General features: G+C 43.0%; 1 protein-coding gene across 1 annotated transcript in view; it reads left to right on the plus strand.

Annotated features, from left to right (window-relative positions):
• Positions 1–6: 6 nt before the first annotated feature.
• Positions 7–22,176, plus strand: part of si:ch211-256e16.3 (kelch-like protein 20) — a 30,120-nt gene continuing 7,950 nt past the window's right edge. The window contains exons 1-6 of the mRNA XM_028814167.2: positions 7–207; positions 6,079–6,866; positions 9,331–9,517; positions 14,212–14,358; positions 16,088–16,216; positions 20,774–20,950. Of these exons, the coding sequence (XP_028670000.1) occupies positions 6,153–6,866; positions 9,331–9,517; positions 14,212–14,358; positions 16,088–16,216; positions 20,774–20,950 (1,354 nt within the window). The 5' untranslated portion in view covers positions 7–207; positions 6,079–6,152. The remainder of the gene's footprint in view (positions 208–6,078; positions 6,867–9,330; positions 9,518–14,211; positions 14,359–16,087; positions 16,217–20,773; positions 20,951–22,176) is intronic.

A 22,176-nucleotide genomic window follows, 5' to 3' on the forward strand; every position in this document is an offset into this window, starting at 1 on the left:
GCTGCTTTTCTTTCACTCTCACTTCTCTTTTTTCCTTTTTCTTGGCAGCAAGCCCCTGCCCGCCTCACTGCCGTGACGTCACGAGTGTTTCTGTGGTGTAGTTGCTGCCCGACGCACGAACGTAAAGGCGAGCGGCAGTCTTTGCTTTGCGATAGAGCCGGGAGGCTCTGGCCAAAACGACTTAGTCGGAGGAAGGCGGACTGTTACGTGAGTGCGAGCCGAGCTGCAGTGTCCTTATTTTTGATTGAGGTTTGCTTGAAATTGTCTGGCGGGTGCCATGAGCGAGTGCTGTTTTGAAGTGTCACCCGGTGCCTTTTTAAGAGATTGTGGTGTTCTGCGCATCGTTCAGTAGACACAGCCAAATGTGCGTGACTTGGTGAGAAAGAGACAGCTCTCGCGTGGGTTTTTAATATTGAGGGAGTGAGGCGCGTTCATGTGCACGTGTATTTGACACCAGCTAAGTGTGCGCGTGCATGTGGCAGGTCGTGTTCACGCTCCTGTGTGTTCGTGACAGTAAGTGCATGTGAAAGATTGAATCGGAACCCAATGAGAATTTCGTGTTTAATTGTGGAATGGTGACCTGCAGATGCACAAAGGCGCCCGAGTGTCTAAATCCACGGACGAGCATAAGGGTGTCACTGCAATGATCCAAGCCTCTGCCATATTTCCCCTGCGTTGGCCCAAGTGCTCTTTTTCTCCTGTTAGGAGTCTAAAACACAGAATGTCGCTGTTTTGTTGCCACCAGGGGATGTGATGATTGTGGAGAGTCTCTCAATAAGGACAACATTTACAAAACTGGTCGCAAAGTCTGCTCCAATCTTGACAGCTCACGTTGTTATTATCTGTGTTTTCCGGAATTCTGACAGGTCGCAGTCTACACAAAATAATTTTCATGTTACTTCTTTAGGTGATGAAGAATGTCAGCAAACCATCATTTTTTTATTTGTGTTTTGTAGATGAGACAGCTGGTTAGGTGGATTGGCGATTCTAAATTGTCCCTAGTGTGTGCTTGGTGTGTGGGTGTGTTTGTTTGTGTGTGTCCTGCGGTGGGTTGGCACCCTGCCCGGGATTGTTTCCTGCCTTGTGCCCTGTGTTGGCTGGGATTGGCTCCAGCAGACCCCTGTGTTCGGATTCAGCGGGTTGGAAAATGGATGGATGGATAGATGAGACAGCAGGCATTTCATATCGTGTATAGCTGACCATTATAATGACGTCTGTGGACACTGCTTGTGTCATTCAGAAGCGTTTTGTTGGATTCTTTGATTTTGTGAGTTGCGAAACCTGATGAAAAAACTTTGGGAAGCTGACTAGAATATCCAAGTATTGTTCAGATAAACTAGTCAAGTATTGATGTAGATGAGATTTGGTGTTACTTGTTCTGTTTTCTCTTTCCAATGGCAAACACAAAGTAGGAGACATATTTGCTAAAGTTGATACAGTAACATAGTGGCATAATTGTTCATTGTTCTAAAATAATGTGCTTCTGAAATTCTGAGAAGTACAGGACCAGTGTGGCCACTGAGAATGGTGTTAACTCTGCAGAACCGTACAATGGCGGTATTCCACAACATCTTGTTTGTTCAGTCTTTAAGTTAAAAATGCGATGTGCTCTGAAGTGAACTCTTGCTGTTGAATCCAATTTGACATTTCATTTAATTAAATGGGAATCCTTTTATCTGCTCTTCAACCATTTTAAAATGTGTTGTAATGGGAAAACTAGCTGTGCTCCCCATCTAAGAAGGGTTGAAATCTCAGGAATCACCGTAGGCTACCACATTAGTGCTGGCAGTGCACCATCTATTGAAATGCATTTTTTAGTGGACGTAGTAATAAAATGCTTTGCACTTGTCATTCCAACAGATGGCGCATTACAAACATTTGTAGTAATAAAATTCATTGCTACAAATGTTTGTGATGTGGCATCTGTTGGAATAAGAAATGCATGACTTTTATTCCTAAAATGCTTGTAATGTGCCATCTAGCAACCAGACTGATGCACAGACACTTTTCCTTTTACTAGCTGTGCTACCTGTCTAAGATGGGTTGAAATCGAAGTAGTCGACATAAACCTCATTGTTAACGTTTTCAATGCACCATATTGGAATGTATTTCGTAATGTATGTAGTAATAAAATGCATTTGTCATTTTTACAGATGGCTCATCACCAACATTTATAGTAATGAAATGTATTGAACTTGTCATTCCAACAGATGGTGCATTACATCTGCATCGCTGCAAATGTTTGTAATGTGGCAGCTGTTGGAATAAGACATGCACAACTTTTATTCCTAAAAATACTTGTAATGTGTCATCTTTTGTAAAGATAGAGACATAGCAATCAGACAGATGCACAGACACTTGTCCTTTTACTAGCTGTGCTACCTGTCTAAGATGGGTTGAAATCAAAGTAATTGATGTAAACCTCATTTTTAACATTTTCAATGTACCATATTGGAATGTATTTCGTAATGCATGTAGTAATAAAATGCATTTGTCATTCCAATAGATGGCTTATCACCAACATTTGTAGTAATAAAATGCATTGCAATTCTCATTCCAACAGTTGCAGCATCAAAAACATTAACATTCCTTTTACAAATCCCATAACGAATGGCATGAAACAGAGACATGTGCATTGCATGGTGGACTGCAAATAGTAACGCTAAGGTCTACATTAATTACTTTGATTTCAACCCATCTTAAACAAGTGGCACAGCTAATGGTAATAAATGGACAAGTGTCACTCCAGTAGCTATATCTGTGTCATTCCAATAGATGGTGCATCACAAATATTTGTACTAATAAAATGCAGTACTACAAATGGTTGTGGTGTGCCATCTATTGGAATGGCAAATACCAGCATATGTCTTTGTTATGTGCGATTTGGTATAGGATTCATAAAAGAAGTGTTAATGTTGGTGATGCACCATCTGTTAGAATGACAAATGCAATGCATTTAATTGTTAAAATGTTTGTAGTGCACTCCGTATGGGAATGACAGAGATGTAGTGACTGGACAGACACTTGTCCATTTATTATTATTAGCTGTGCTTCTAATAGACAGATGGGTTAAAATCGAAGTAATAAATATAGACTCCTCAGTGTTACCATGTGCAGCCCACCATGCAATGCACATGTCTCTGTTTTATGCCATTTGGTATGGGATTTGTAAAAGTAATGCTAATGTTTATGATGTGCTATCTGTTGGAACGAGAAATGCAATGCATTTCATTTCTAAAAATGTTTGTGTCGTGGCTTCTTTTGGAATGACAGAGACATAACCAGACAGACACTCAGACACTTATCCTTTTATTAAGGTGGATGAAGTACAGTATGTGCAGTAGAGGGGGAGTAGTGTGTTTCCTGGCAATCTGACGTAATCAGCAGGCAAAGAGAGAAGAGTATTTTTGTCAAGGTGTTGAACATTACAAAGCCCCTGACGTTACATCCACGTCTGTAGTGAAATTAAAAACACAGGAATGATTGTAGCTACTAATTTGTGTCTGGGAATTAAAATATAACAAAACCCTGCCCCTTCTCTGCACTGTGAATCAGTGCCCATCAAACGGTCTGTTCACTTCACTGCCGAAGTCGAGTGTTCCACAGAACAACACCTAACAAATGCACCCTGCCTTCTATAATAATAATAATAATAATTCTTTGCATTTATGTAGCACTTTTCTCACTACTCAAAGCGCTCTTCTGCATGGATGCCACCAGTCTCATCACAACTGAGATCCTTTGGCACCTTAATCTCTGAAAATCAACATGAAAATCACATCACATTGGTTGGCTCATTTTATATTTCCTGGTAGGGGTGGGCGGTATGACCAAAATTCTATATCACGGTATTTTTCTAAATTATCCCGGTTTCACGGTATTCGACGGTATTTTTTTCCCCATGCATGAGTGGATGTTAACCACATTTTCCACTGCAATTACTGGCTAAGAATAACCTATTCCACTGTCAAGAGTATTGTACACTGTACAAAAAAAAACATTTTAATGTGCACACAAGTATTAATACAGTTTTGCATGGCCCCATAAAGTGATAGTTTTCAAGGGGGTGGCACTAATGGAGAAGGTATCACATTGCATGACAGATGCAGTCAAAATATAGAACCTTTTTATTGAACAAATTTTGCAAAAACAAACTATAATTTTGACAACATATTTTCAACCATACAAAGAGGCATTTAGACTTAGTAAAATATCCAGAAGTGCTTGTCAAAAATTGTATTGCACCGAATATGTCTTAGAAAAGGAATAAATAGTAAATATTTTTTGTAAACCAACTACACTTTCTGTTAATGTTAACAATCTCTGACACGTTAAAGTGACTTTTTAAATAACTTTATCATCATTAAACTGCATGATATTTAAACTAATAAATAATAACAATAAAATAAATAATAGTATTATTACTGATAGCTGCACTGTTACTTCAAGACTTCAAGCCCAGGTGCATTACACAGTATTCACCAAATTAAAATAAAATAAAACAAGTGCAACTTGGTGATGACATCTTTACCAACTGAACCATCATTTAGGCAAACTGCATTAATATGGACCTTGCTTCAAGCTGAGCTATACTGGGAAGAAAAAAACAAACTATATGTCGAGAACAAAGTCAACATTTCCACTTTATAAAGTAGAAATGTCGAGAATAAAGTCAACATGTCGACTTTATTCTCGTCATAAGCGTCAAGATTAAAGAGGAAATGTCGAGAATAAAGTCAACATGTCGTCACACTATTACACAGTACCCAGGTACATTACACTGTATTGAAAACAAATAAAACAAGTACAACTTGGCTTGCAGTATTATCCAGTAGTATAGAAACAGTATTTACACATCTGACCTTTTAAAACTAAAGTATCTCCAGATGATGGACGTGACTCCTTTTTTTCAGCAAAAGTTCTTCTGTTCATCATGTTCAACTTTATCGTCGGCTTCAGTTTCGGAATGTTCTCTGTCCATTTTCACTGCGCAATATGCTACCGCTACCTATTTGGTGGTGTAGCAGTGAAAAAGAGCCCTAGTGCAACAAATCTGTGTTTAGCGGTGTAGCAGTGAAAAAGGTCCCCACTTGAACAGTTTCCTGCTGCGCCACGTTCCGAACGTCGTTTAGGCAATTTAAACCGGTGTTGCGGTATAAGAAAAATCCATATCATAAAAAAATTAAAAAACGGTTTTCGGTATGAACCGGTATACCGCCCAGCACTATTTCCTGGTATTGATAATATCTGTGAATGTGTGCTGTGGTCCAACCCGTTCCTAATTCCTCTGTGACTTTTCCTCCAACCCTTTTCGGCTCCTGCAGAGTCCATTTGACCTTCACTAGCCCCCAAAGAGATGTTAATTTGCCAGGCAGCGTTCTACCCCCCTGCCCTTGACTGATCGGACTATCTTCACTACACACAGCTCTTAACCACTGGTGTGTACAGCCCAAGTCCTGATATTCACTGCTGATCTCTACTAATTCCACTACATACAGGGGCAGCACTTAACCATGGGGCACACCTGCTGTAGCGACACCCCCAAGTCCAGGCAGTCCACACTAATTTCGACTGATTCCACCCCTATCACTACATACAGAGGACAGCTCTTAAAGGATGTGTTTGGTATTTTTCAAGTCAAAGTTATTTCTTCATCGGTTGTGGCATAAACTAATTTAGCACATAATATTGGGCTCTAAAGTGAAGCTCTTTTTTTATATATTTAAAGAAAAAATGCCTTCTCCGTTCCTGTGGTTTACAATGGGAGTGAAGGGTACCAAGGCCCAAACGTGGATCCCTATGCCGGTTTTGTGTCTTATATTTGAACCCAGGACTGTGTTGTGTATGGGGGTTTGGGGTGCTGCCACGCCTCCTGGTGGTCACAACATTTATCCACCTACTGAAATTGTGAGTATACGACATTGTCTCTTCATTTGCATAGGTAAACACAAAAACAAAAGCTGCAGCCTAACTTTTCCCATGATGCTCCATAGCCTGATTTGAACTGCCATTACACTCTGTGCAGTTAGAGGACCGGTCCGAGTCACACTGTTTTAAAGTCTTTTTCTTTTTTTCTAGCGTTGAGCAGAATAGAATTCACTCCACGTGGGCCAGAGCCCAGTGACACCCTTGCTGGGAAGGGCAATGGAAAGATGGACATCGTGGCTCCTTCGGCTGTCACTGCTTCCACAGATTCTACAGATCCTGGCTGCTCTGCGGTCCCCCTGGACAAAGAGGACTATGTGTTTGTTGAGAGGAAGCACTCCAGCAAGGTCCTGAAGGGCCTGAACAGTTTGCGCTTGAACAATGCCTTTTGTGACGTGATCCTGTGTTGTGGGGGACAGGAGTTTCCGTGCCACCGGATTGTCCTTGCTTCCTTCAGCTCGTACTTCCAAGCAATGTTCTCCACGGACCTGATGGAGTCCAAGCAGGAGCGGGTTGCTATTAACGGAGTGGAACCCCAGATGATCAGTATGCTGATTAACTATGCCTACACAGCTGAGGTGATCATCACCAAGGCCAACGTCCAGGCCTTGTTGGCCGCTGCCAACCTTTTAGATATCATGGCAGTGAGGGAAGCCTGCTGCAAGTTCATGGAGCGTCAGATGGATGAGCTGAACTGCGTTGGCATCCACTGCTTTGCCGAGGCGCATGCCTGCACCGAACTGGTGTGCAAGAGTATGGAGTTCATACTGCAGCACTTCAGCACGGTATGCAGGCAGGAGGAGTTCCTGTCGCTCTGTGCCGACAAGCTGACCGAAATCATCGCCAGCGACGAGCTGAACGTGGAAAAGGAGGAAACCGTTTTTGAGGCAGTCATGCTGTGGCTCGAGAAGAATGCCGACAGGCAGCATGCGTTTGAGAAGGTGCGCTTGCTTTTGCAGTGGAAAAAATGTATTTGAATGTCAATAGTAATGTTTGTGAAATCTATTAACTGACGTCTAAGGCCCCAACATCTGGTCAGTTAATTAGCAGGAGTTGTGTCCTGAAGCCGATTTTTTTTTTTTTTTTACTTTCTTTGTATCAAAAAGATTTTCCCTTTTGGGTCGATTATTTCTGGTCATAAAATCGTGTCTTGCACCTTTATTGGTCCAACCTATACCTGTTCTGAAGGAGGACCATATAATGCCTACTGTATATACTCAAATATAAGGCAAAATGTGCTGAAAAACGTCACCCTCTGCTTATATTCAAGTCAGGTCCTGCTGCCCCCGCCAACCCGTGAGAAAGCTGGAGTGTACAGTACAGCAGTGGAACCTCGGTTCACGAACGTCTCTGAACACGTACAAATCGGGTTACGACCAAAAAGTTTGCCAAACTTTTGCTTCTGTTCACGATCACACACTCGGTATACGAACAAGCCAGTTTCCCTTTCGGTTTGTGCGTGTCGATGATTTCCGCACGTGTTCACACACACGAGAGAGAGAGACACACACACACACACACACACGAGAGAGAGAGATACCATATTGTTTTTGTTGATGCTCTTCTCCACTTACAGAGCTAGTTTACTGTTTTTCTTTGAAATAAATACTCAAAAACATTTAACCTACTGATGCCTCAATTAATGTACGGTAATTTTATTGGTATTTATTTTGATTATTGAAACTTACCAGTAGCTGCTGCATTTCCCACCCTAGGCTTATACTCGAGTCATTAAGTTTTTCCAGTTTTCGAATGTAAAATTAGGTACCTTGGCTTATATTCGGGTCGGCTTATACTCGAGTATATACGGTATTCCAAAGTTGTTGAGATCAGTCATTTTTATCAATTTTTTGTAGGTTTCCCAGAACTGTTTTTTACATTCGTAAATACGGAAAATTTGATTTTTAATTAGTTTTGAAACTTGACTTCTGTCGCGAAGTTTCTATTGTCGTTAACTATAACTCAAAAAGGTCATTGCCATTAATAATAATAATAATACATTTTATTTATATAGCGCCTTTCCCATTGGAGGTTCTACACATGAATGAATGGAGAAGTGCTTTCTGGGATTGAGTGGCAGGATTATAACACACAAGTACCCTGTTTTTATTAAAGTACTAGGGGGCTTCACCCCCCCTGCTCGCTTTGCTCGCCAACCACTCAGGCTGCACTACACGCCAGCCACTTCACGTCTCTGCCACTTGCATATGTGGATTTCACTTTCACCGAACAACAAATCTTTTAATTTTCGCAGATGCGCCTCTTCATTGGGAAGAAACACTACTTTTCTCTGATGGCAACACAAATTAGACGATCTACAAGTCTCCGACTATCCGAGAAATATATTCAATTTCTTTTTGCTGTTCCATTATTTCACCGAGTAATAACTTCCATTTGTTTGCACTAATGCGACCTTTACTATCATTTTTTTGGAGACTTTCGAATTTTAGTACTTCCATGATCTCTAACCTGCTCTTCATGTGTATCACTCCCAACGTTTTTGAATTCTTTACGACTTTCTACTTTGTCATCTACTCTTTGTCTTTTATTTCCGGCCCCGGGTGTGGTCTTATCTCGTGGGACATGAAAATATCTCTCTGAAGAAGTCGCGTCTTATCCCAGGCTAAAAAGTCTCCTCTCGTCCCAAGTTTTTTTTTTATATAATAGAGAGATACGTGTATTTAGGGCCTTTAGAACCCAAGGATTACAAAACTGTTTTTATTTTAGCATTATACCTTGATGTCATCTTTTGCCACCATTTCTTAAGTTCAACAGTGTCTGACATCATTGATGTAAAGGTCTCATGCGCGTATGTGGATAAATCCCTGTGTCAGCGTTCAAATCTTCTGGTGAATTTCTTTCTGGCTTTAGATGTTTGTATTTGTTTTTAGGAACCTCGAATATTGGTTAGCAGCACAGGCTCTTTCAGGCAGCACGCTATCGGCTCTCACAAAAAGGGGCGAGCAGGACTGTGCTGGAAGATCTGCATGTAGACCTAAATGTGACGTTAATGCAACATACCCAGCAATTTTCAGTGGTAAAAATTGGCGAGGTCCGACGACTAGATTAGCAACTGCAGTCAGCAAGTCTGACATACCCAGTGACAAGTTGCATAATGTGAGACTGGCTTAAATTACGCTGTCTTTAAGCTTTACAGAACACCTTTCTACTGTAAATAGCATTCCCAGGTGATATTCAACTGCGGAGCATTAGCTTACTTATTTGCACAGAATTGTTATTTGATTGTGTGACTTTCTCAGGATGATGAAGTCATGTGGTGGACATTAACTGACACCCTTATAGATTCCAGTTCAGTATTTTAGCCACTATGTTATGGTGCTAGTTAGAGGGCTTTGGAAAATGGGACCAGTCATAAAAGTTTGAAAGCATTTTGTGCCGTTTCAGGTATTGGAGCACATTCGATTGCCTCTGATTAGTCCTTACTACATCCACGATGTCATCGAAACCCAGCCAGTTATTAAAGAGTCCCTGCCGTGCCAAAGGCTCATCTCGGAGGCGAAGGATTACCTGTTGCTTCAAGACCGGAGAGGGGAGCTCTATGGACCACGTACCCGACCACGAAGATCGACAGGTATACTGACTGTCATGATTAAGATGAGTGAGTGTTCCTTTAGGGGCATCAGAGCTGGCATGCTCTAAAGCTGTTTGCCATTGAGTCTTTACTAGTAAATATCTACTTTGGCATTACTGTCGGAAGGTATAAAGGTCAGCTTAGCTTGTTTTTGCACTGGTAATCAGAAGGTTGCCGGTTCGAATCCCGTAAACACAAAAAAGTGACTCTACTTTGCTGGGTCCTTGAGCAAGGCCCTTAACCTGCAATTGCTCCGTCCTGGGCATGATGTTAATCTGCATGTAGGCCCTCCAGCCTGCAGGGAAAAACCAGAGGGTTGGTGGCAGGATTGGCACTCCAGCCACCATAAAAAAACCTCACACTGGTTTTATTTCATCTGAACTAGTGTGGTGCTGAGGTGTCACCCATTGCATAGCTACACTCGGGTCCCAATCTGGGATACACAGTTGGCTCGTCATGTGGTGGGTGCAGCAGTGCGCTCTATCAGCATGTTCTCCTAACATCCTCCTCCTCCTTAGCTTGTTATCAGATGTTTTATTAACTTAGTTTAACAGTGTATAAATAATAATGGTGTTATTGAAATGTAGCAAAACATGTGGAGACATGACTATTGAGATGAGAGTTGACCGCTACCATTACCTGTCTGTCTATATGATAGATACTTACACACACGAACACACCAGTTAGCCACAACATTAAAACCACAGGCAAGTGAAGTGAATATCAAAGACTACCCTCACATTGCCCCCTTGCTTGCTGGGCTTACTTGCGGCTGATCTATCGCACGATCCACGCGGTACTTTGCAGACTTAAAAGTCCGAACAGCTCCTGTCAATTTTTGATTGATTGTTTGCCTTTCTCTCTCTCTCTCTCTGACATTCTCTGCTCCTGACGTGCAGTCCTTTGAAAAGGAAGATACAGTTAGGTCCATAAATATTTGGACAGACAACTTTTTTTCTAATTTTGGTTCTGTACGTGACCACAATGAATTTGAAATGAAACAACTCTGATGCAGTTGAAGTGCAGACTTTCAGCTTTAATTCAGTGAGGTGAACAAAACGATTACATAAAAATGTGAAGCAACTAAAGCATTTTATGAACACAATCCCTTCATTTCAGGGGCTCAAAAGTAATTGGACAAATTAAATAACTGGAAATCAAATGTTCATTTCTAATACTTGGTTGAAAACCCTTTGCTGGCAATGACAGCCTGAAGTCTTGAACTCCTGGACATCACCAGATGTTGGGTTTGCTCCTTTTTAATGCTCTGCCAGGCCTTTACTGCAGCGACTTTCAGTTGCTGTTTGTTTGTGGGCCTTTCTGTCTGAAGTTTAGTCTTCAACAAGTGAAATGCCTGCTCAGTTGGGTTAAGATCAGGTGACTGAGTTGGCCATTCAAGAATTTTCCACTTCTTTGCTTTAATAAACTCCTGGGTTGCTTTGGCTGTATGTTTTGGCTCATTGTCCATCTGTATCATAAATCAATTTGACTGCTGTATTTAGCTGGATTTGAGCAGACAGTATGTCTCTGAACACCTCAGAATTCATTCGGCTGCTTCTGTCCTGTGTCACCTCATCAATAAACACTAGTGTCCCAGTGTCACTGGCATTCCAAGCCAAGCCATCACACTGCCTCCCTCCACCGTGTTTTACAGATGATGTGCTATTCTTTGGATAATGAGCTGTTCCACGCCTTCTCCATACTTTTTTCTTGCCATCATTCTGGTAGAGGTTGATCTTGGTTTCATCTGTCCAAAGAATGTTTTTCCAGAACTGTGCTGGCTTTTTTAGATGTTCTTTAGCAAAGTCCAATCTAGCCTTTCTATTCTTGAGGCTTGTGAGTGGCTTGCACCTTGCAGTGCACCCTCTGTATTTACTTTCATGCAGTCTTCTCTTTATGGTAGACTTGGATATCGATACGCCTACCCCCTGGAGAGTGTTGTTCACTTGGTTGGCTGTTGTGAAGGGGTTTCTCTTCACCATGGAAATGATTCTGCGATCATCCACCACTGTTGTCTTCCGTGGACGTCCAGGTCTTTTTGCGTTGCTGAGTTCACCAGTGCTTGCTTTCTTTCTCAGGATGTACCAAACTGTAGATTTTGCCACTCGTAATATTGTAGCAATTTCTCGGATGGTTTTTTCTGTTTTCGCAGCTTAATGATGGCTTCTCTCACCTGCATGGAGAGCTCCTTTGACCGCATGTTGTCTGTTCACAGCAAAATCTTCCACATGCAAGCACCACACCTCAAATCAACTCCAGGCCTTTTATCTGCTTAATTGATAAGGACATAACGATGGACTTGTCCACACCTGCCCATGAAATAGCCTTTGAGTCAATTGTCCAATTACTTTTGAGCCCCTGAAATGAAGGGATTGTGTTCGAAAAATGCTTTAGTTGCCTCACATTTTTATGCAATCGTTTTGTTGACCCCACTGAATTAAAGCTGAAAGTCTGCACTTCAACTGCATCGGAGTTGTTTCATTTAAAATTCATTGTGGTAATGTACAGAACCAAAATGAGAAAAAAGTTGTCTGTCCAAATATTTATGGACCTAACTGTACGTTTGCATTCTTTTAATTGTGAGACGGAACTGTCATCTCTGTCTTGTCATGGAGCACAGTTTAAACTTTTGAAAAAGAAACATGTTTCTTTGCAGTGTTTGAATAAAGTTCCTGCCTCTACAATATATACAAGACTAGGGGACTCTTCCCCCTGCTTGCTTTGCTTGCCCACCCCAACCTGCCAACCACTTTGTGTCACTGCTGCTCGTGTTGTGAAGAGGGGGGCTGAGTGCACCCCAAGGAGACGCGATCGCTCCTCCGACACCCCACAATGGGAAACACATACAGTTTTTTTTTTCTTTACCTCCTCTTTGCTCGATCAGCTGCTGGCTTGCTGCTGCCGTGCCACGTGATCTGGATTTTACGTGGCGCACTTCTGTCATATCATGTATGTCCATATATTCAATGTCTTTTCGCTTTTACCTTTTTGTCAATATCGCATTAAATTTTGATTCCATGTTTGGAATTACATCGTGACAACGCAACGTATAACTGCCCATGAGTGAATATCGTTTCTTTTTCTCTACAAGAAATCTGTCTGACTTAACCATGCAGGACTCTTTGCATAAGTTCTTGTCTCACGGGGCTTGGTTACAACACTTTGCACGAAGACTTGTCTCGCGGGACGTGAAAGTGTCTCTGAGACAATCCCTTCTCGCCTCCTTCCAAGATTTGTTTTTTTTATAATAGAGAGACTAGCTGTGTAAGCCCACGCTGTAAAAAGCCTGGGGTCCTAGAAACTATTGAAATCACCAGAAAAAAAACTGAAATGTAGTCATGTCAGGTCATTGAAAGGAACTTCTCTGGGCATCTCTCTCCTAGGAGGACTCGTTTTGCCAATGTGCTCGCATCGCTTGTGTACCAGCGGCTAAGCAAGTTTCTCTTTTCTCAGCGGTTTCACTTTGGCCACAGAGTCGATTTTTTTTTTGAGCTTTATGCTGTAGCCTTGCACTTCTGAGAGACAGACAGACAGACACTTCCATGTCAGTTTTGTTATTTTTAATAAATTTGCAAAAATCTCAAGTAAACTTTTTTCACGTTGTCATTATGGGGTGTTGTGTGTAGAATTCTGAGGAAAAAAATGAATTTAATCCATTTTGGAATAAGGCTGTAACATAACAAAATGTGGAAAAAGCGCTGTGAATACTTTCTGGATGCACTGTATGTAAGACTAGTTATGTAAACCCGGGGTCCTAGAAACTATTGAACTCGCCAGAGAGAAAAAAACTGAAATGTAGAGATGTCAGGTAATTGAAAGGAACTACTCTGGACATCTCTCTCCTAGGAGGTTTCATTTTGCCGACGTGCTCGCCTCGCTTGTGTTATTAGCGGCTAAGCGAGTTTTCTGTTTCCTCGGAGGAAGAGCACTTACCCCGACTCCACCTCTCACTTCCGGGCCAGACAGACACAAACACTTCCACGTGTAGACGTTTATATATAAGGTTATTTGACTGACACCTTTATCTAAAGCGGCTTACAACATTTGATACGCAGTTGGTTACGTTTCTTTTGTTTTTGCAGTTGCCGCTCAAGCAGGCGAAGTGACTTGCTTCTGGTGACACAGTGTCGGTACCAGGCTTTGAACCCAAACCTTCAGGTTTTGAAGTCCTAGGTCCAAAGTCTTAACCACAACATCACACTACCTGCCAAAGTTATTAACCCTTTGTAAAAAAAAAAAAAAAAAAAATACAAATATGGTCTGCAGAAAGGTACTTTTTTTACATAGTAGTTCTGATACGTCTGATTAACCCACAGCACTATAACTGAGGCCTGTTGTCTTTCAAAATTTTCTGTGCGTAGCTGGATAACACAGCTAGTTATCTCATAAAGGCAAAGTGATTGGTGCACCTGGGTGGTGATTTCTGCGGGCTTACAGCTGGAACTTCAGTATTCTGGTAGAGATTTCTCTGCTTCCCTGTGCAGTTGGACTTGTGAAGTTGTCAGTATATCTGAAGTGTGCCTGGCCACTGAGAGGTGGCCCCTCTTCAGCTCCATGCATAGTAGCAGGAATGGTCTTTGAAGTGTGCACAGGACCCTGTCAACTTTTTTTGTATTTAATAAAACACACGTTTTCAGCTTACGAGTCCAAACACATGTTGTAATGTGAAATGTCTATTATTATTAATTATACAGGAACTTCAGAGGTGATCATAACAGTTGGAGGAGAAGATGACAAAGTTGTGCTGCGCAGCGTGGAGAGCTTCGACACCATAACAAACCAGTGGAGGTCCCTCTCTTGCCTGCCTTTTGCTGTCAGCAAGCATGGACTTGTAGTTTCAGGTAGGAGATGTGTGTGCCACTTGATGAAGGCTGTCAACTGAGAGCATAAATAGCAGCTGTTGAGCAACTTGCTGTTATTATAAATGTGATTATTGAGACTGCCACATTGTTTTGTCATGGTAGGGTCCTAGGATGACCCCCTTTATGCTCTTTATTACATAGACCTTAACAGAATACCCCACATCCCATACAAAGGCCCTCATGTGTTACACCACCTTTTATATCGTTGACCTCTGGTAATTAGAATACCAGAATTGACAGAAGTTACACCTTTATTTTTACACCAGTAATGGCGCACTGCAGGATAACGTGCAGCGAATACACTTGACTTGACCATTCCTAGTTCTCCTCCTCTTTCTCTGTACGTTTATCATTTGTTTGCTCAGAGGTTGATGTGCTTGCTGCTTCCTGAGCAGCTCTTCTTTTCTCCACCCTAGCGGCCCGCATCTTCTCTTCTGTCGTCGACATCTTTTCACGTTAAAATGGATTAAGTCAGTGTTTGTGTTGCAGTTACTTAGTACGTATTCTTTACTGTAAGTAGGGTTCTACCAAGGAGGACCAAATAGATAGATAGAAATGAAAGGCACTATATAATAGATACAGGGTAGGATTCAAAAGTAATGAGCCTTTGTTCAAAAAGACAAAAAAATAGGCACCTCCTGCATCAATACACTTTTGTAGGCGGCTTTTCCATGACTCGAAGGCGTCCACGTAGGCCTGTTCCGGGATGGCTGCAAGGGCTGCCTTGACATTTGCTTGGATGTCCTCAATCGAGTCGAAGCGTTTTCCTTTCAGCGCTGATTTTAAACGCGGAAACAAGAAGAAGTCAGAAGGCAACACGTCCGGACTGTAGCAAGGCTGGGGGACCACCGGAACGTTCACCCGGGCCAGGTAGGCGCTCACGATGAAGGCGGTGTGGCTGGGCGCGTTATCGTGGTGAAGCTTCCAGCTGTCCTTGATGTCCCTTCGCTTGCGCGTGACGCTTCTTTTCAGCCTTTTCAGGACTTCCAAGTAGTAAGCAGCATTCACGGTCTGTCCTTGTGGGACAAACTCGTAGTGGATGATCCCCTTCACTCCAAAGAAGGCAATGAGCATGGTCTTCGTCTTCAACGCGTACCGTTGCTCTAACGAACTTTCCATTCCGCCGTGTAACGCACTACCGCACAGGGATTTCCGTCAAGGCCGATCCTACTGCTCCGAAAGCTCGGAGCGGTAGGAGCTCCGTTGCGTTGTGAAGCCAACACCCACCGTCGCTGGCAAGTGGGGCGCGCAGCGAGGTACGTTCACGTCAGAACAAAATGAGGCTCATTACTTTTGAATCCTACCCTGTAGATAGATATGAAAGGCACTGTATGATAGACTAGTAATGGCGCACTGCTATAATGATAACGTGAAGTGAATCCACTTGACTTATCGTTCTCATCCTCTTTCTCTGTACGTTTATCATTCGTTTGCTCAGAGGTTGATGCGCTTGCTGTTTCCTGAGCAGCTCTTCTCTTCTCCACCTTAGCGGCCTGCTGCTTCTCTTCTTTCATCGGCAGCTCTTCGCGTTAAAACTGATTAAGGCAGTGTTTTTGTTGCAATTAGTATGTTTTCTTTAATGTCAAATCTGGATATGGAGTGGTGGTAGTGGAAAACAGCTCTAGGCTGCAAACTGACAGAACTTTAGACAGTAAAAGCCTTAGTGACATATTAATATTTAGCCTTAGTCCTCTTATTTTACTTTCAGGGTCCATTCTGTATCTGGCCGGTGGTGAATTCCCAGATGGATCTGCAAGTAGAGAGATGTGGCGTTATGACCCTTGCTTTGATACTTGGCAAGAAATGGCTCCCATGAACATTGCTCGCTCCGAGCTGGGTATGCTATAAATTTTGTCCTTTCTCTTTTTCTCCCTGTTATGATCACTTTATGTAGACTGTAAATATTCAGAGTCGTGTTAGAAACTTAGAGACGGTCTTGTGTGCAATTTGGGTTATTTCGGGTTTGATCATTTTTTGTTTCTACAGTAGTAATGGCTGTTTTCAGAGGACCGATGCCCTAGAAATATGGGTGCAGCCAGTAGAAAATTCTGACAAGTTACTTTTTGGAAGATTCTGATAAATTTTCTTACCATTGTTTTTTTTCAGTCATGGTCTTGAAGGACAGAGTGGCGGCAGGTACACTTAGAATTGCGTCTTGTCTTCAACAAAGATGATAATAGCTTACCACTTCAATTTGGTTCCATTTATATCTGTTTATTTTATTCATGAAATATGCGTTTTAACTAAATATTTGAATCAAAATTAGAAGAAACACGAAGGGCAGAGAATTTCTAATCTTCTCCAGTTCACAATGTCATTTGTAAAGGATAATTCACAGCTTTAGGAAAGTCTTGGGTGGCAGTAACAAGCCCCAGAATTAAGTAGGTTTTATTAAGATCAAGAGTTGGCTTCTGATTAAGAAACTGGTTGGAAAGAAAAACTGCAGCCACTGGGGCCGTCCCTGACCTCTCATGTCTCTGACTTTGTGTCACAAAGGAGCTGCAGCCTACTCCTGCTGCAAAAGGCTCAAGGGCAACCCTGAACGGCAAACCAGTCCACCACAATATCCACACTCACTAACACCACCCAGTTTAGTGACACCAGTAGACCGCATAAGTCCATGAGATCCAATCAAGATCTTTGGGATCAGCAGTCTTAAATTGCCCAGAGTTCCATCTTCTTTCAGGTGACAACTGTGCCATCCAGCAGCTTTCATTTCACAGTGTGACGTATAGGGTTGCTCATGAGATGACCCAAACCCAGAATAAAAGCCACAAGTAGCCAAACGGTGCAAATATCGGGAGATTTCTTACACATGAATAAAATGCAAGGGGTGAAATCACTCAAAGAGAAGTCAAGTTATAAACACAAAATAAAGTCTTAGCCCTGCATGGACCACCTCAACACAGTTCAGGTCCCTGACTGTCAGACGGGATGCTCAAATAAAGTTCCAGACCTCCTCGTTTCATCTTCCATCATACTGGCCACACTTCTTCTAACTGCTTAGTCCTGTGTGCCACATGACTCCAAGCCCACTACTTAATGTGGCATCCTGGAGACCACTTTAGGTGTCAATACAGTAATCCCTCACTTATCGCGGGAGATAGGTTCCAAGGCCGACCGCGATAACTGAATTTCCGTGAAGTAGGGACACCATATTTATTTAATTATTTAACGTGTGTTTGGACGATTTTAAACCCTCCCTGTATTGTTTACAACCCACCATTTACTCTTATTAAAAACAGGGACAACTGCTAAGCAATATGAAATCGGTAGATAAGTTTACACTTACTGTATAGCGAAGTACACGTAGCAGCTTGTAGGCGGTCATGACGTCGTCGACCTTGTTGCAAAGATTCCTAAAGCAGATTCCATCCAGACTACTGCCTTATCACGTCCACTTGCAACTCGTTTTGCACCCTGGTTAAAGGACACTGCGGCCGTAGATCTTATATGCTTTTCCTCCTTTTTAAATAAAAAGAATCGATGTCCTGCAGTGGTGTAGCTGTTCCCTTCCTTCAACATATCCAAAACTTTTACCTTTTCTGCAATCATTTGCATCTTCTGTTGGTGCTTGGACACGGCCCCTGAAGCATTAGCACGTTAATGATGAATGAGTGAGATGAGACTTCCTGGTTAATGCAACACTCCATCGCTGAGCCAATCAGCAGCACACAGGAACTTAACTGTGTGCTCTGATTGGGTAGCTTCTCAGCCATCCGCCAATAGCATCTCTTGTATGAAATCAACTGGGCAAACCAACTGAGGAAGCAAGTAAAAAGACCCATTGTCCGCAGAAACCCGCGAAGCAGCGAAAAATCCGCATTATGTATTTAGATATGCTTACATATAAAATCCGCGAAGTCATGAATCCGCGAAAAGTGAACCGCGAAGTAGCGAGGGATTACTGTACACATCACTGCTGTCTTGCCATATTTGCACATACCAGTTATCATCCAGCCTCACTGCTACTGCTACCGGACGGTGGGACAGCCTGCCACACTGAATACCTGTGCTGAGGCCATCATCGTAGCTAAAGCAAATCAGTTGCTTAAAATTTCAGCACAATGTCTGAATGTTGAATATCGTCACTACCATCATATGCACAGCGTATCTGTCCCTGTGGTACTTTTTTATGTTTTAAAACAGAGAGAGAGAGAGAGGTCAGGAGCATGCCCTGATAGCACGTTGCTGCACCCATGATGGGCCGCACCACCTGGATTGGGACCCGAGTGCAGTGAGTGACACCTCACTTATCTATCTTTTTCACGGTGGCTGGAGTGCCAATCCTGCCACCAATCCCAAAATTGTCCCTGTAAGCTTGAGGACCTGTTTGCAGGGCTGGATGCAGATTAACGTCCTACCCAGGAAGGAGCAATTGCAGGTTAAGGGCCTTGTTGAAGGGCCCGACAGAGTTGGGTCGCTCTTGGAGTTTACGGAATTCGAATCGGCAACCTTCCAATTGCTGGAGCAGATCTCTAGCCTCAGAGCCACCACTCCGCTCTTATGTTTAAAAAAAAAAAAATAAGAAGAAGTAATAATTACAATTCCAAGGTACCCTTACAGAGGCCTGCATGACACAAGTGTTAGGTGGCCACACGTACTTATGGTGCTTTCCCTCTGTCAATTACAGGATTGGGGGACACAAAACTTCTCTGATGACATCCCCTCACTGCCCTTTGTTTCTTAATTTATCCCCAGAAAACAGTTGTTTGGTAGCGGGGCGACATAATAATAGTATGTTCTATGTTTGTGCTGAGTGCATTTCGTTTCATCATCCTGTCTACTGTCCGTTGTATGTGCGTCAGTGAATGTTGTCCCCGTAAATGAAAAGGGGAAGGATGATGGAGGGAGACCGCAGCCCCGAGATGGAAAGTGCCTGTCAAACTCACCTGATACATCCGGGACATTGCGTGTTTAAAAAAGAGGAGCGAAAGGCAAAGGAGGACGAAGGGGCGAGGGAGAGAGAGAAATCGAGAAGCAAAAAGAAGGCAATTTAACCATTCATTTATCAACTCATCACTGACGATTATTGCATCATTCCATTCAACATCACGATAGCTAGAGCCGAGAAACCCCAGGGTTCGGATTCATACCAGCCATTGTCTGGACTTTTCACAGAGTCAAACGGAAGAGGCTACGGAGGCCCCACAGGTCCACAAAGATGCGAGCCCGCATGGATAAAAACAATAGACGTGGGCGCCTACAACGCACGTCTGAAACTGCGGAAGCAAAGCAAGCACGGGTTCAAAAACGAACGACCACAACTGACGGAGATACATACAGAAGCGAGCCCGCCTGAATACAATTAATGAACGTAGGCGCCTACAACGCGCCTCTCAAACAGCAGAGTGAATAGATAAACGGCAAAGAAAGGAACGACAGACGGCCGATAAACAATTCCGCCAATTAGCTGACAACGCATTCTGTAATGAGTCCACTATTAGTGGACATTCATTAGGATTAATGAATGTACTTCCTTTGTTCGTCATCTACACCTTTACACTCCAATACATCTCATGCATTCATCAATGTATTTCGGGTTACCCAACACCAGGGGTTGGCGAGCGAAGCCCCCTTGTGGAGATAAGTTTTGTAGAGGAGACAGGTAATTGCATGTTCCACTCTAATCTTTGTCCCATAGGCAAACTGCAGTGGATCAAAGTGTTTTTTTTTTATGAGAGGACTCACATAAGGTCTTCAGATTGTGGGATGTAAGGGCCATTGGCCTGTACTGATTAGCTGAAGAGGTGCCTGTTTTATTTTATTTTGCACAACAGCGGCATTTGGCAGGAGTGGTGTCTCTGAGGCTAAGGATCTGTGCTGGTATCCAGAAGGTTGCCGGTTCGAATCCCCATCACTGCCAAAAGAGCTCCTACTCTGCTGGGCCCTTGAGCAAGACCCTTAACCTGTAATTGCTCCGGGGTGCTGTAGAATGGCTGACCCTGCGTTCTGACCCCAAGGGGTATGCGAAAACGAACGAATTTCTAATACAAGAAATTGTATAAGGCGAAATAAAGAACAAAAAAAAAAAAAAAAAGATGGCGGCTTTAAAGGCCAGTGCAGGAAGTGACATCATCGGGACCAGAAGTGATGTCCTCAGGACCGGAAAGTGACGTCTTTAATTGTGCTGGTGTCGAAAGTGATGTCATCAATGGTGCCAGAACCTAGCGGAATTTCCTGTGGATGGTCTGCAGAGGATTGAGAGAGAGTGTTAATAGTACCACACCAGACCAGGCGGTGGCGAGCTACACTATTATTCAGGCCCTCCAGCTGCCTCCCAATCGCACGTGTGTGACGCATGTTATATATTTCCTGTCCACCAACTTTATGTTCTACGTTCATTCTTGTTCATTTCCTTGTAAGCATGACGATGCTTTTACCTGCTCCATAGGTTTGGCAATGCTGGATGGATTTGTCTTTGCAGTTGGAGGCTGGGAGGGCCACTCAAGGCTCGATTCTGTGGAGTGCTACAATCCCCATATCAACATGTGGCATTTTGTGGAGTCGATGAAGATGGCAGTTACAAGTCCTGCAGTTGTGGCTTTAGACGGATTGCTCTATGTGACTGGTATGTGTTGTGTGGCTCACTATGGCAGAGCCGTACCATTGTAGTCTCTCTTATTCAGTCCTCACATTCTTATTCTTTTATTATTAATATTACTTTCTTGTATTTTGGAAAAAGATTCCACTGTACTGATTAGCATTGTTTCAGTGCACATTGTAAGTACACACTACAACAACCATTATTTCTATAGCACATTTTCATACAAATAATGTAGCTCAAAGTGCTTTACATGATTAAGAAAGAGAAAAAAGACAAAGTAAGAATTAAAATAAGACAACACTAATTAACATAGAATAAGAGTAAGGTCCGATGGCCGGGGAGGACAAAAAAAACTCCAGACAGCTGGAGAGAAAAAATAAAATAAAATCTGCAGGGGGCCATGAGACCACCCAGCCCCCCTCTAGGCATTCTACCTAACATAAATGATCAGTCCTCATTGTATTCAGGGTTTTCATGGAAGGACTTGATGATGAGGGGCGGCACGGTGGCGCAGTGGGTAGCGCTGCTGCCTCGCAGTTGGGAGACCTGGGGACCTGGGTTCGCTTCCCAGGTCCTCCCTGTGTGGAGTTTGCATGTTCTCCCCGTGTCTGCGTGGGTTTCCTCCGGGCGCTCCGGTTTCCTCCCACAGTCCAAAGACATGCAGGTTAGGTGGATTGGCGATTCTAAATTGGCCCTAGTGTGTGCTTGGTGTGTGGGTGTGTTTGTGTATGTCCTGCGGTGGGTTAGATAGATAGATATGGCACCCTGCCCAGGATTGGTTCCTGCCTTGTGCCCTGTGTTGGCTGGGATTGGCTCCAGCAGACCCCCGTGACCCTGTGTTCGGATTCAGCGGGTTGGAAAATGGATGGATGGATGGACTTGATGATGAGTGTTGGATTGGTACTAAAATTTTGTTCAGACCTACATACTGGTACCAGAACAGTTCTGAAGCAAATAACAGATAACTCCAAAGCCGCCCCCCTCCAATCCTACTCCAGCATCTCTGGTGCTCCACACAATTGGCCACCTACCTGGTTCTCCCATTATGCACTGCTTCCCCCTTGAAGACATGATGTGTCGGTCACTTTCGAAGCAGTAAGGAAGGGGTTACCTTTGAGGTCCTGATCACCTTAATTGGGTGGGGGAGAAAAGCTGACATTTACTTCCGGTATTGAAAATCCCAAAATGCTATACCGTTTTAAAAATTGGGTTTTCCAGTATACTGTGCAACCCTAATACCCATTACACAT

The sequence above is a fragment of the Erpetoichthys calabaricus genome, chromosome 11 (assembly GCF_900747795.2).
Source record: "Erpetoichthys calabaricus chromosome 11, fErpCal1.3, whole genome shotgun sequence".
Lineage (NCBI taxonomy): Eukaryota > Metazoa > Chordata > Cladistia > Polypteriformes > Polypteridae > Erpetoichthys > Erpetoichthys calabaricus.